This window comes from Protopterus annectens, chromosome 2.part2 (genome assembly GCF_019279795.1).
Source record: "Protopterus annectens isolate FY-2018-M chromosome 2.part2, PAN1.0, whole genome shotgun sequence".
In the NCBI taxonomy this organism is placed as follows: Eukaryota; Metazoa; Chordata; order Ceratodontiformes; family Protopteridae; genus Protopterus; species Protopterus annectens.
Window position 1 is genome coordinate 563197919 of NC_056730.1, and position 13773 is coordinate 563211691.

The 13773-nt window shown below is 38.9% G+C and overlaps 1 protein-coding gene across 1 annotated transcript in view; it reads left to right on the forward strand.

Moving 5' to 3' along the window:
• Nucleotides 1–13773, forward strand: part of LARS1 (leucyl-tRNA synthetase 1) — a 1303086-nt gene that overhangs the window by 1176121 nt on the left and 113192 nt on the right. The window contains exon 29 of the mRNA XM_044064023.1: nucleotides 7347–7451. Coding sequence (XP_043919958.1) covers nucleotides 7347–7451 — 105 coding nt within the window. The remainder of the gene's footprint in view (nucleotides 1–7346; nucleotides 7452–13773) is intronic.

Genomic DNA, 13773 nt, shown 5'->3' on the forward strand with positions numbered 1-13773 from the left:
CATGTTGCTTCCATTTGGTCTTTTCTGTCAGTGCATTCATCAAAGTGTTCACCATGGAAGCCAAAAAGCCTCAGTAGTGCAACTTTATTGTTTTTACCTTGCTTTGATGACAGGTTCTTGAAGGCTTGCTACAATAATTCATTGATAGGGCTGTTAGACACAGTTTTCTTTGCCTTTATTGCTATGATCTGAGGTCACAATCAGTTTTGAGAAGGTCTGTCTATAAAGCTCCTTCACACTTTACAGGGGTGACTGGATACAGTCCAGAGCTGTTCCTTTTTAATTAACCAGGCTATAACCAAGGTAATGAGGTAAGGGTAAATATGGTATGTAGGCATTTTAGATTTGCTAGTCAGTCAGCAGTGTTTTTGAGAGGAAATTAGGGCACCTGAGGTAGACTCTCTCAGACCTAGGGAGAACATGCAAACTTCACACAGTGTGACAGACCAGGATTGAGCCCAAAACCATAGCTGTAAGGTAGAGATCTTCACTACTGTTCAACTGTAGTACTCCGGAGACCTGCATTGGAGAGTGCTTAGGAACTTGGAGGATCTAATTTCTTATTTTGTGCCATGGAGATTGGGTGAAGCCTAAGTGTGGATTCCTGAAGCTTATTGGAGTCTGATTTTGCAGTCCTGATTTGTGTGTTACGCATTATCTGTTTAATTCTTAGCAGTCACAAAGTTGTTCTCGTCCTCAGGTTTCCACTACTGGGATCCTTGACAGTGTTCACTGGATTGCTGGATCTTTGCCCAGAACTGGAGGCAGTTTTTTTGTTTCCCCTTCCTGGTGCAGCATGTAACTGTGGTATTTATAGCTGACGTTGTTGGGGGCCAACTTCAGGGATTGTTGTTCGTAGCCACTGGAGTTTAGTTTACAGGTAGGGTGTGTTCATGAGTCCTTAAAAGTGGAGGCTTTGCATGCACTCCTGAAACATGGCTGCTTCTTTGTGAGATAACAACTGGAGAGAGCGGGAAACACTCAGTCTTTCTCCCTTTACAGATATGTGATCTCATGTGGAATTTAGACCATTGCTTGTGCATGACATCTTTTCTCTGTAGTGGCAATATTCCATTTGTAATGGAATGGCTTGATACCTTTGAGAAGCTGAACCCCTTTATTGGAGCTTTGTGATCATCAGGACAATGTCTGGCTACCCTTTGTTAGTGTGATATGGATGCAGTAGACCTGGTCACTGTCTAGGAGAAAGCATTTTTATCTATGTTCTCTACCCAATGAAAGGGACTTTAGATGTATTCTCAGTGGAATGGGGAAAAATTTCTTCACATATTTATCACCCATTCCCCTCACATCCATTAGATCTTGACAATTTTGTGCAGGATGGTCAAAATAAATTTATTGTCAGAATTGGAAGAACCTGGTTCACGGTCTATAATCCAGTAAATATCACAGTCTGAGAGGTGGAAACTCTAGCACTGAGGCAAGACAGTTACCTACACTTGAAAGTAAGTCTGTTTCTCTGCTTTCTTTTCAGCACCCTATTGTCTCTCTAGAAAGATGCAAGAAGTCCTAAAAGGCACTTGGAAGCTTTCTACTTGGGTCACCTTAAGACCAGGTGAAACATTGTCAGTATATCATAAAGGTGTATAATATGTCCAGATCCATATTTAGTGGGATAAAGTCCTGATTACAACTCAGTTGCTTGAGAAGATGGGCTGGAATATATGAGGAGGTTTGGGAGAGAGTGAAACTGATTCTCCCATCCTGGATTGAGGAGGTGGTTCAGTCTACCACAGTGCCAGCTGTTGCAAGTGAAAAATGTGTCATTTGCAGCATATGGACCAGGAATGTGCACTTGGTACCTCCCAAGGAGTGCAAGCAGTAGCCTTCTAGAAAGACATAGCCTGTTACTGGTGTGTGGGGAAGCACGTATGTTCTCAAAGTGTAAGGGAAGCATTGCAGACCTTCACATCAGTGAGAGAGCACATTCACTTGCAGGAGGCGAAGAGTTAGCCCAACATAAGATGGCTGCCTAGTTTATTATTATTATTTTTTTTAACATTTATTTAATGGGTTAAAGCACTGATTACAAGTGACCAGTTTTAGTCTCAGCCTAGGAAGATAGCTAGAGTATAATGAAAACACACATCATCCGTAATACGTGTGTGTAGATATTCATATGTCTTATCATTAATTTTATTTCTTTTTCCTTGCTTTGAATGTCAGACAGGATATAAGGTATAAAGGAAAGCAACCTATATTATCATCATTTTTTTTTTGTCCTTTTGGGACCAAATCTGAAACTGATGGGGAGCCGTGTCTTCCTCGCAAGTGTGTTAGGATTCCATACATCCTAAACAAATGGTAAAAATTGCTACAAAAGCCTAAACAGGTGGACAAAAAATAGCTGCAAAAGTATCCACATGCAGGGAACATGAGACCTCTACAACCCTATCTGTTTTGCAAGGGCCAGAGTGTATTTGCTCTGCAGAAATACTAATTTATATTTGTCTTCAGTTGCCTCTTGGGAGGCTGACATTGTCTAAATCTCTCCAGGCCTGTTCAGAAAGCAGTGCTGCATCTTGGCTGGATGCATTTTTCCAGGCATTGGCAGATGACCATTGAGTTCCTTTTGTCAAATATTTATGTTGTGTAGCTTGAACAATCACCAGTAGTAATTTGCATTTGAAATCTCTCCAGGTACGAGGCCCTTTCACTAATGGGCCTTAATTTTACTCTGGAAACTTGGACTCTTCCTGCATTAGAGCCTATACCTTCACTGCATATGAAGTACTTGTTTTGATTGTGGATTTCACCGCAATATAGAAGAATCACAGAGCTCCAGGCCTTTAATGTGAGGACCATTTTGGTAATCCATTAAAAAGGGTATCTGTAGCTAGTAACTGCACTGCCAAATATTGCAGCAGAAATCTTCAGAAGTGTCATGTCAACAATGCTAATTTAACAGTACTGTACTAAGAGTGTTTTTCAAAGGGACAAGTTTTTCTACACCCCCACCTGTACGTTTCAGCTGTCCCTGATTTTCAAGGATTTCCCTGAATTTGACTCGCATTTTAGCTCTCTCTCTCTTAATCCCTCCTAAAAATGGTGACCTGTGGAGAAAAGGTGATGAATAACAATTAATAATGACAATAATTAGTCTTGTAGACTTTTTTATTTCAGAAAATATATATTAATTTATATTCTCTTATTCTGTTATTGTCTTAAGTTAATAATACTAATATTTAAAAATTGTCCCTGATTATTTCTGGATTTGTCCCTGATTCCATTGAAATTTGTCCCTGATTGGTTGAGAGCTATGCTAAATGTACTAACTGTAAGGTAGTACAGTCTTGGGTTTAATGACAAACTTCCCTGCCACTTCAGTGATCCTGCTGAAATCATAGCACAGTGAGTTAGTACACAAGTAATTTAACAAAATAGGCTAATCCAGCTTCATTCTGACATGGTGCTATTCACTGTGTATCCCCAAAAGGGGCTTCTCTGTTTCTCCACAGCTTTGTCTTCAGGTTTTCCTTGTTTTAGACTGTTATTGGCAATTTTGAACCAGGCCATATAGGCAAGCTCATCTTATTATGTTGGATGTTAGAAGAGTTAAGTATTACATAGCGCAGACAAACTAAACAGTTCATTGTCCTGTTTGTTTATTCAGTACAAACAGGTCATCAAGCAGACTATGACTGCTTAGTTGCCCCAGTGTATTTCTTTTTGCTATTGTAAAGGTGGGGTGGTTCTTGGACCATGGAAGCATTATTTAAGAGGGCATGGCTGTTTCACCTGTAGTTTTCATGGGTGTGTCCATGAAGATTTTTGAGGCTAATGCATGGTCCACTCAGTACACCATAGTCAGACTCTGCAACTTACATGGCTTATATTAATCTACAGCAGAATTTCGTAGTGCTACCCATTTGTTCTACTGCTTAAGACTTATTTATTCATAATTTATTCATAATAATGATCTAATGAATAAGTAAGCTTATAAAGGTTAGGTCTGTCTGTCTTGCTTTGTTTCATGGGAAATTCCGAATGGGATAAAATCCTTTTTCAGCAGATGGCCTTGTAGAAAAGCTCCACATTAAACAACAGTTTTGACGTATTTATAAAATATAGTTACAGGATATCAGAAGGAATACAAAATATAGGTAAGTGTACACACAAGAGAAAATTTACAGCAAGTTACATTAACATCATTTAGAAAAAGAGCATGTATATAGATTGCATAGATATATACAGTGTTCAGCATTTGTTCGAAATAGATGTAGGCTTTTATATGTCAGAGAGATATAGCATTGAAAAAATATTGTAATATTACCTGCAATTTGTAGCAATTAAAATAATGAAAAGAGACAGCTTAACTGTGGAAATGGGAGAGGTATTTGAAATGAAATACAGTATATGTTAGAAGCAGAGTAACCATGAAAGTAATATTGCATTCAAGATTGAGAAGTGAAATAATTAGGAAAGGGAGAATGGTTGGGGCTACTTGGACTGTTCTAAGGAGTCTTAGTTATAGATAGATGAGAGAAAGTGATGTAACTGTGACAGAGAGGCGACAGCAAGATAGGTCGGTTATGCAGGTCATTGCAACTCCATATCATGTTTTGTATGTCAACCAGAACTTGTTGCCCTCCTCTATCTGGGGGAGCTGACATAGTTTGCTACTTCATAAGCCTGTCAGACCTTTCAGGCTTTTTCCTTGGGGAGTAGCCTCCTGTTGTTGTTCATTGTCAACTTCATCTAAGGGTCATAGTTGAGCCCTGTCATGAATAACTTCATTTGCCATTTGATAACCAGCTAGGTGGGCTGGTCGCCAGATCCATTTCAGCCATGAGACTTCAGTATGAGATAGTGTGAAGACTCATCAAGAGTAATTTACATTTGAAACCTCTCCAGTTATGAAGCCTAGTTACTTCTTCTGGCCACTTTTGGCATGCAGAAGCTACAACTTGAATTTGCACTTATTAATAACTGGTAGACAGAAAATCGGCTAAAACTAAATACTAAAAAGTAGAATACTGTGGCATTTGGTAAACAGTCCCTTAACCCAGTTTATAGTATATTCAACACTCCACTCCAAAATTAAGATGTCAAGACCTTTTTTTCTAACCATACCAGTCAATTGGGTGATGGTACTTCTAGAACTGTAGGTTGTATAAAAAGATTTACAAACTCTAGGAAATCAGAAATTATAAAATCATTCCTTGTAGGTTGCATTAAACCCAAACAAGGATATAGAATAAGTGTGGAAACCTTTTAAGAAAACAGGCATGGGTAAATTGAAGAGTACAGCAGAAATATACCAGGGACGCAAAAATTTGTTGTTAAGACAAAAATTTTTGAAATTATGCAGCATTTTCATATAGACATTTAAGTGGAGATCTTATTCAGGCATATAAGACATTTAGACACAGCTGCCCCTGGGATTGTTTGGGGTTTTCGAAAAGTAGTAGGAATCATCAGACTGTCCTTGTAAGAGATTATATAGGAATGAGAAATGTACTAATTGGTTCTCAGAGAAGCTGATGCATGGAGTAGACTACCAAACTACATTAAAGCAAGCACTAATTTAGGTATTTTAAGAACAGCTTGGACACTTGTTTTGGGAATGAACGTGTTGGTATATTGGCAGGCTAGAATGGCATTATTGCCTTTTCGTGAGATGTTTGCATGTGTGTATGGTTAAATAAATTCCTTCCATCTCCTCTTTTCATGTTGCAACTGTGGTTAGGAAATCTTTTGTCTGGTGCAGTTAGCTCAAAGTGTTATGCCCTCTAGATGTGAAACACTCCGTCTTGCAGGGTCTACTTCACGTTGTCAAAGGCCAACAATATCGAAGCTGATATTGCCGGCACCAGATTAGCGAAAGCAAAAAACATCAAACGTTTAAACGGAAATCTCCGTAAGGGGAGATTGCAAAGGTAAGTTTTTATTTATTTTTGTTTTTAGGCATTTTCTTTTATCTTTCGATGTTTCAGAATTCGATGATAATGGTGTCAACCATATCAAATTAGATATTCTGAAACTTTGATAAGATAATATAGACACGTCCCGCATTGATCAAGCCCATCATAGAATACATTGCCCCATTTGGAATGTATCTTGCTAGACATTTCAGGTAATTGCAGAGACCCAAAAGGTTCCTAACAAAATTGATTTCAGGTCTAAAAGACTTGAGCTACCTGGAGAGGCTGGAAGCTATGTACTTGTATTCAGTATCTTATGCACTCTTTGTGGGCGAGCTGTGCCTGGCTTTTTAGACCCTTAGGGATTCAGCAATCCAAGATATCTTGTATATCCACAAATCAAGCAGCTCAGTGAACACTAGGACCAGAGACCTGAATCTGCTTCAACAAATGTACAAATCATAGTGGCAAGACAGATTTCTCACATCTTTTCCATGAAACAAAATTCTACTCCATATCAAGAAATGTGACGCACTACCTTCCTTTAAAAAGGAGTTAGATGGTTGGATATGTATTCACTCATTCACCCTCAGAATGACTGGCCTATCACTACTTGAAAAAGTAGGTAAGGTGGAAGGGGGGTGGCATTGTCAAGGCATAAATGGCCATGTGGCCCCCACTTGCTTTTTGTTTTCCATCATTCTAAGAATACACTAATGGCTTCTGTTTTGGTGGGAGGTGTTCATAACTGTAATAATAACAGTGAGCTCTGTGTTAAGATTCCATAAAATATCTGACAGTTGCAGTAAAGTGCATAGCAGTCTTTGTCCCTCCAATGAAGACTGAAAAACTGAGTTTTTGAACTGGAGAGCATCCATGAATGTATACTGAGCACAAATCATTCAGACTTGTCTTTCATTTTAAACAGCTTGACATCTATTCATGAGTTTAGAATCCGTGTTTTATTTATTTGTACAAGTTTAGATATAATAGAATAGGTTTACTTTCTTCTACAAGGGATTTGCATTAGAAAGTAAGGGAATGCATTAAGCAACATGGGGCTAACAGATTAATAAAATGTTCCAGCACTGCTGTTTTGCTAATTTGCTTCTTGTAGTATATTTGAAGTGTATTGTATTATACTTTTATTGTAGAACAAACTAAATTTGGTAGTTCTTGGCAGCAGTGGGGGTCAGTACTTTAGATCTGTGTTATCGAGTAGCCTTGGTTTATTTGTAGTTCATTTTTTTCCAGTTTGTTTTATAGTAGTCTCAATAAAGTTTGAGTGATTTTATTTGCTCACTTGTCAGCCTAAAAGAACAAATAAGATTACAGTGGCTGTTAAGAATGTTTAAAACTGTTATTTAATGGACTTGGGTTGATAATCTAAGGTTTAATGAGTTTGGGTAGAAAATAGATTTGATTTAATCTGATAAACTATCATATTCTTATTTATTATAGGAAAACTTGGAGAAGAAAGGTCCATCTGTCCTTGACCTGGAGCTCGAGTTTGATGAGCAGGCAGTGTTGCTAGAGAATATTGTTTACCTGACAAATTCACTTGAGGTAAGTTGGATCATCTGAAGGTCTGTTAAAAAAAAAAAAAAAAAAATTTTGAACATATGTTCTGAGCACCAGCAAATGTCATATCTTTTTTGTTGATAGTTTCATTTTGTTGTATTAATATTGATCCATCTAGCAGTATTCTGTCAGTTTGAAAAGTATTGAAATAGCTATTCAAAACAGTAACAGAGCAGATGCATAATTGCAGATACATCCTCAAAATATTGCAAAAGGAGGGAGGGGTGCAGAGCTAACGTGATCCGTGATGGATGCTTAAATTAACTGCTTCTGAAAGCCAAGGCTTTTAGTAATTCAGACGACTGTAAGTATTCATTATATTACCTGTTAACTGAGGGATAGTTGTAATTCAATCCTTGTTGACGTAGTTGATATCTCAGATTGAAAATTTTACATGTTTTTTTACCTAGTGGTGGATACCTTGTTCAGAAGCAAGGACTCTATCCATTACAAGGTAGGCTCATCCATGGATCCAGGTACTGCATACTTTATTGTATGTTAAGTCTGAACTTCTAGCTCTGTTGTTCAGTGGAATGGTTCAGTGGAATGGTAGTAGACACAGAAGACATTAAGAAGGTTGTGGTGCAAAACATTAAGATAATCCAGGCTTGGGCAGCCATGACCCAGTTTTTGGAATTGACTGTAACGATGAACTATACAATCTAGTATGCAGAAACAGGGCACAGCTGTCCTAGTTCTGCAGAACAAAGTGAGTGAACTGGAGATTCATCTGAGAATAAATTTTTTCTTGTTGGATTAAGTGAAGGAGCAGAGAGCAAAGACACAATAAAGTTCTTAGAACATCATCTATGAGCACTTCACAGTTTCCCCTCTACCATCTCTATTTAAAGGCTGCAGCACTGTAACTATCAACACTACCACAGGCAAACCATCCCTCTAGACATGTAGTATTCCTGCAACTCAGTTAGAGACTGTGGTCTGTTGGTTTGTAATGTTAAAAAATGTAGGAGGTTCAGTTTGCCTAAATAAAAGTTAGACCATTGCCAAGATTTTCTAGGAGTTGCAGAGACAGAGGCAGCCTGTAACTCTTGCCCTAATTTATATTTACCCCTTAAATTAGCCTCTAAGGCACATCATTTTGCAGGATACAACTGGGATGCTTGGCTAAGCTTATAAATGCCCCAGTGGTCATTGGCCTGGTATACAGCTGTGAACAGAACAGGAAGACTTTTACAAGTGTGCAGTCCTTGTGCTGTTATAATTCCATTTAAGTACCCTGCAAATAAGATGCAAAACTAAATTGAGTAGTTTGTTTGCTGATGCTGCTCTGAATTTTTCAAGTTGGTACTTGGTACAGGAGAATTGTGAAACCTATATGTCTGAAGAAGTAAAATGGAAGTGGCAGTGCCATAGCCAGCTACTGCTCTGGACAGGTTTGTAGAAGTCTGCATTTCTTTTGATTGAGATATATGTATGAATCTGATTAAAACTGATCACTCACTATCCTAAGCTGGATTTCCTGAAAACAGATGAAAAAAGCAAGCTCATAGACAAACTCATCACTGTCATTACATTACTTTGACAATGAAACAGTGGCAAACCACTTGAGCCATAACAAAAGGCCAGTTATTTTCCCAGGAATAAAAATTCAAAGTAGGATATTAGAGAGCGATTCTTTGTCACCGCTGGTGTTTTTGTCTTGCCCTTATCCCTTTAAATTGCTTGCCTAACAGGGTAGACTGTGGTTATAGTTTGGCTTCTAGAAACCAACTTTGTTTAAAGACTTGACTTCTTTTTGTGGGTGACTTAAAACTATACACTCATCGGATGAGAAGTTGACAGCATAATTAGAAATTGTTAAAACATTTTCAGATGATATAAGAATGGCATTTGGATTTGATAAATTTGCAAATGCAGCATTTAGAAAAGGAAAAGCTATAACACCAAGAAAGTATCAACTTTATACAGGAATGTGATATAAAGGAACTTGAACAGGAGGAGTTGTGTAAATAGTTGTGAATATATGGTCAGCAATAAAATGTGAACACATGAGAATAAAGCTCAGTAAAGAATATTTTAGAAGATTAAACCTAATATGAAAACTGCCTCAACATCTAGAAATGAAGTTTAAGATGTAAATCTATTTGCTATTCCTGTTCTAACTTGCAGCTTTTGGGTGATTGGCCTCCAGAAGTATTGGATCATTTGGACAAGAAAACAAGAAAAATGTTTCATGCTTATCAAATATATAAAAATCTGTGTATACCAAGATTATATATTCCTGACTCTGAAGGAGGTATGGGCATCCTCAAAATTGACTATATGTTTAGATTTGCATTCATGGAGCTGCATACATATCTGCTGACCTCATCAATTTCAAACATTGTGAAAGTTTTAAAACATGAGGAGAAGTTTAGTGACCTGTTTGCTTAGTTTAGCAGAAGCCTTTCAGAGTAAAGCTGGAATGGAAGTCAAACCAGTAGTAGACAAAAATCAGACAGCAGCTAAGTGTGCCAAAAAAAAAACAAAAAGAAAGACTATAAGGAAATTGATCAGATGAGAAGAAAAAAAATGGGAAAATGCACAAATATAGTGGCAAACTCTGAGATCTCCTGGAACAACTTGACCAAGATTTGACACAGGAATGGTTAGGTAGAAGTGAATTGAAACATGAAAGGATAATAATGGTGTACCAGGATAGTGGGCTACATGCACATTGGTGTAAAAGTCCAATGAAAACATTGGAGAAACAGACAAATGTGGGTTCTCTAAACAGAACTGGAAACAATTGCACATTTTGTTGCTGGGTGTGATGCATTTATGGCAGACGGCATGTATACTGAAGGCACAGTAATGTAGCAAGATTACTCCTTTGAGGAGTGTGGAAACATTACAGTATAGAAGCAGATGAGAGGCATTGGAAACATGAGCCACAAAACATTACAGATAATGATGCTATTTGTCACACAAGATCAGCAGTTCAAAAAACAGATGTGAGCTAGACAAATAATAGTAGTCCATGGAAAAAAAAGACAAAAGCAACATTGATCATTGAAATTTCTGCAACCAGTGATTAGTGTTTTATGTGCAGAAATGCACAAACTCATAAAGTACCAGGATTTGCCTGCAGAAATTATAATGTAGACAAACGATACTAGACATTTCCAATAAGAGTAGGAGCAACAAGTCTAATAAAGAATTTACAGTTGTACTTAAATATGCTGTCTATTCATATTACCCTGTATGAATTACAGAAGGAAGCAATTCTGGGTATGTTGTGAATGTGGAGAAGAGCACTATTGGCTAACATCAAAGAGGGAAACAATGCTAATTTCATAAACTTTAATCCTACCCTGACTTAGGAATGTGGTCCATTCCTGACATGGTATTAGAAACCCAAAAGACTTGGAGGAATTAAACTGGTTCTGCAGAATATTTATGATGATCTTAATGACATTTCCCTGCTTGCTACGACTTTGGAGATATCCCTGTAGAAGAGTCATCTGACAACTCCTGTGACTCCACTAATTAACAATCCCACCATAAAACAGCTTAGCCCCTCATTTTAACATGGATCCATCTCAGAGACATTGCCACCAAACTAAAACAGTGCAAAGACAAAGGCCAAACAAAATTGATTTTACTACCTCGGTGATTGGCTTTCAAGCAGTAAATGTCCCCTGAATTATCATTAGGGAGTATGAGGTATGCGTTTGCTACTGACTGTAAAACCTTTTAGGACTTTGATCATAGTGCATATATGATTGGAAAAGTCTTGCTATTGTTTATCTGGAACTGTTGTTTAAGGATACTCTGCATTAAGTGGAGTTTGTAAGTCTGCACTCTTAATCTTGTGCTTAAATATTTTGTGCGAGTGCGCTTTCTTGTGTTTTGCTGTTCTTCCAGTTAAAAATCTACTGCCTAGTCTAATGGTCATGTCTTCTCAAGTTCTTAAACTGCTAATGCATCATCACCACCACTTTTTTCCCATTTTTTGCATTGGGTTGGGATGATGTGTCAACTGTCACCATGTCTGTCTTCAGTGCCACTCTCCTACCTTCTTTGTCATGCCTAACTGTTACAGGTCTTGTTTCATGCAATCCCTCCATGTTGTCGCTGTATGCTCTATTTTATTCTTGCCTTCTTCCTGTCTGTCCTATATATTTGTTTACCACATTACCTTCTATTTTTCTGCACAAATGCCCAGACCACTGCAGTATGTTCTCTTTGACTCTCTACAAGTTTAACTACTTTAGCTTTTGCTCTGACATCCTCATTTCTTCATCTGTCCCATAGTGTGCATTCTGCAAACAGTCTCATACACTTCATCTACATCACCTCTAGATTCCCTGTCTGCACTGCCTTTGTTGCCCAGATTTCTGTACTATACTGTAGTACTAGCCACACCACTGTTTTTTACACCTTGCATTTCAGCTTCTTTGGCATTCTTCTGTCATACACTAACCCTGACACTCTGCCAGTTGGCTACATTCCCCTCTAATTCTAGCTTTGACCTCCTCATTCAGACATCTTTTCTCGTTAACAACCCTTACCAGATACTTGAAGCTGTTAACCTGATCCATTATTTTACCCTTCTATCTCATTTTTCAATATCTTCTGATTTCCCCATTTGCTGCCATTACAACTGTCTTATCGGTACTCGTTTTCATCTCGTGTACCTTCAGTTTTACATTTCATTTCCCTAGCCTTTTCTGACTGCTTTGGTCAGCGTCCGCCAGTAATGTTACATCGTCTGAATATAGCATCTTTGTTGACCTGTCCCCTCTGATCTGTTTGCTAATGTAGTCCATCACCAATATAAACAACAGTGGACTTGGAGTTGAACCCTGTTGCACACCCATTCTTACTGGGAATTCCTCTGAGTGTCCGAACACTGATTGTACTTGAGTCATTGGGTCCTTGTACATAGCCTGCACCAATTCTACCAGTGATGTTCTTCGTGTTTCACTGTTGCAGTCATCACACTTGGGTTATCTGACTGCAGATAGTCCTCAATCGGCCCGAATACCAGAGTCTTGGGATTTCTGCATCGGATGCTGTCGCTTCATCCATGACGTCAGGTTGTCGGGGGTATAAAACATGCAACCGACGCCATTACATCAGCTTTTCTTGCAGTGCAGGAGCCTGAAGCAGAAGCAGTTCGCAAGTGCCGGTCGACAGCTACCTGAAATTTTCATTTTTCGAGTTTCAAACCTGAAGTCTTCTAAAGCTTAAGTACCCCATTGGGGATCCTTTTTTCTTGCTCTAACCGATGTCAGAAAAAGTTAACAGTTGTCTTGCCTGTGGAAACAAATACCTCAAAGAGGTTTTCATCCTTCCTGCATCATCTGTTTAGGCTCAGACCACGACGTCCCTCGCTGTTGGTTTTGTGTCTTGTTCAATGCCCGAACTATTCGTTGTTGGGCTATTTTTGTGTCTAAATTCTTTCGCTCTCATTCTTTGTATTCTGAAATGGCTTCAGTAAGCCATCCGACTACCGATCTTTCGAAAAAACGCAAAGATAAAGCCAGACCGCATAGGTCCAAAACTGCCGATGACGCTTTCGTTAAGCTAGTCACCAGTCCACCAGTACTCAGTGAGGCTCTTTTGCAGCCCCTGTTACCCACTTATACAGATTCACAGGCCTCTACTGAGACCCATTCGGAGTTCGGTATGCCACAAGATGCTTCTTCGACTATGGAACCTGTGGACGTCTCTACCTTGAATGGGTCCGGAGCTGCTGTGCAGGCACTGACTTCTGAGGGTGTATTCAAACCTTCCGATGTTCGTATCAAACCGACTACTTCGTTAATGACTAAATCTACTGACTTTCCCAGGCCCAGAGTTCACTACACCTCGGAAACCAATGACCAAAGCACATTCTCAAGCTCCCATGCCACAGAAACAAATGCTTATAATGGCCGAAGACCTTATTACTTTAATTAGGGGAATCCAGCCTTCCCCCTCTAAAAGACAAAGAATTTATTTTCCTTTTGATTCTTCAGACCATGAGTCTGATGACTCTGACTCTTGCGATTACCAGGAACATACCCTTATCTGTCTATGAGGACTCAGATGCAGAGGATTCAATTCCCTCAGCCCCCCCCTCACCCAGAGGACCTTTCTTTTGGTGAAACCTTGCATACCCTAAGAGAGCATTTCCACTGGAAATGCCAGGACTACCCACAGTCCAAAAAGAGACCCAGGGAATATGCCTCTAGCTATTCCCCCTGTCCTGGATATTGTAGATGATGTTTTCATGGAATCCAGCCTTACCCCTGATACTTTACCACCTGCTCCTAGAAAGCCTGACAGATACTACAGAGTGCCTGACTCTCACAAATTT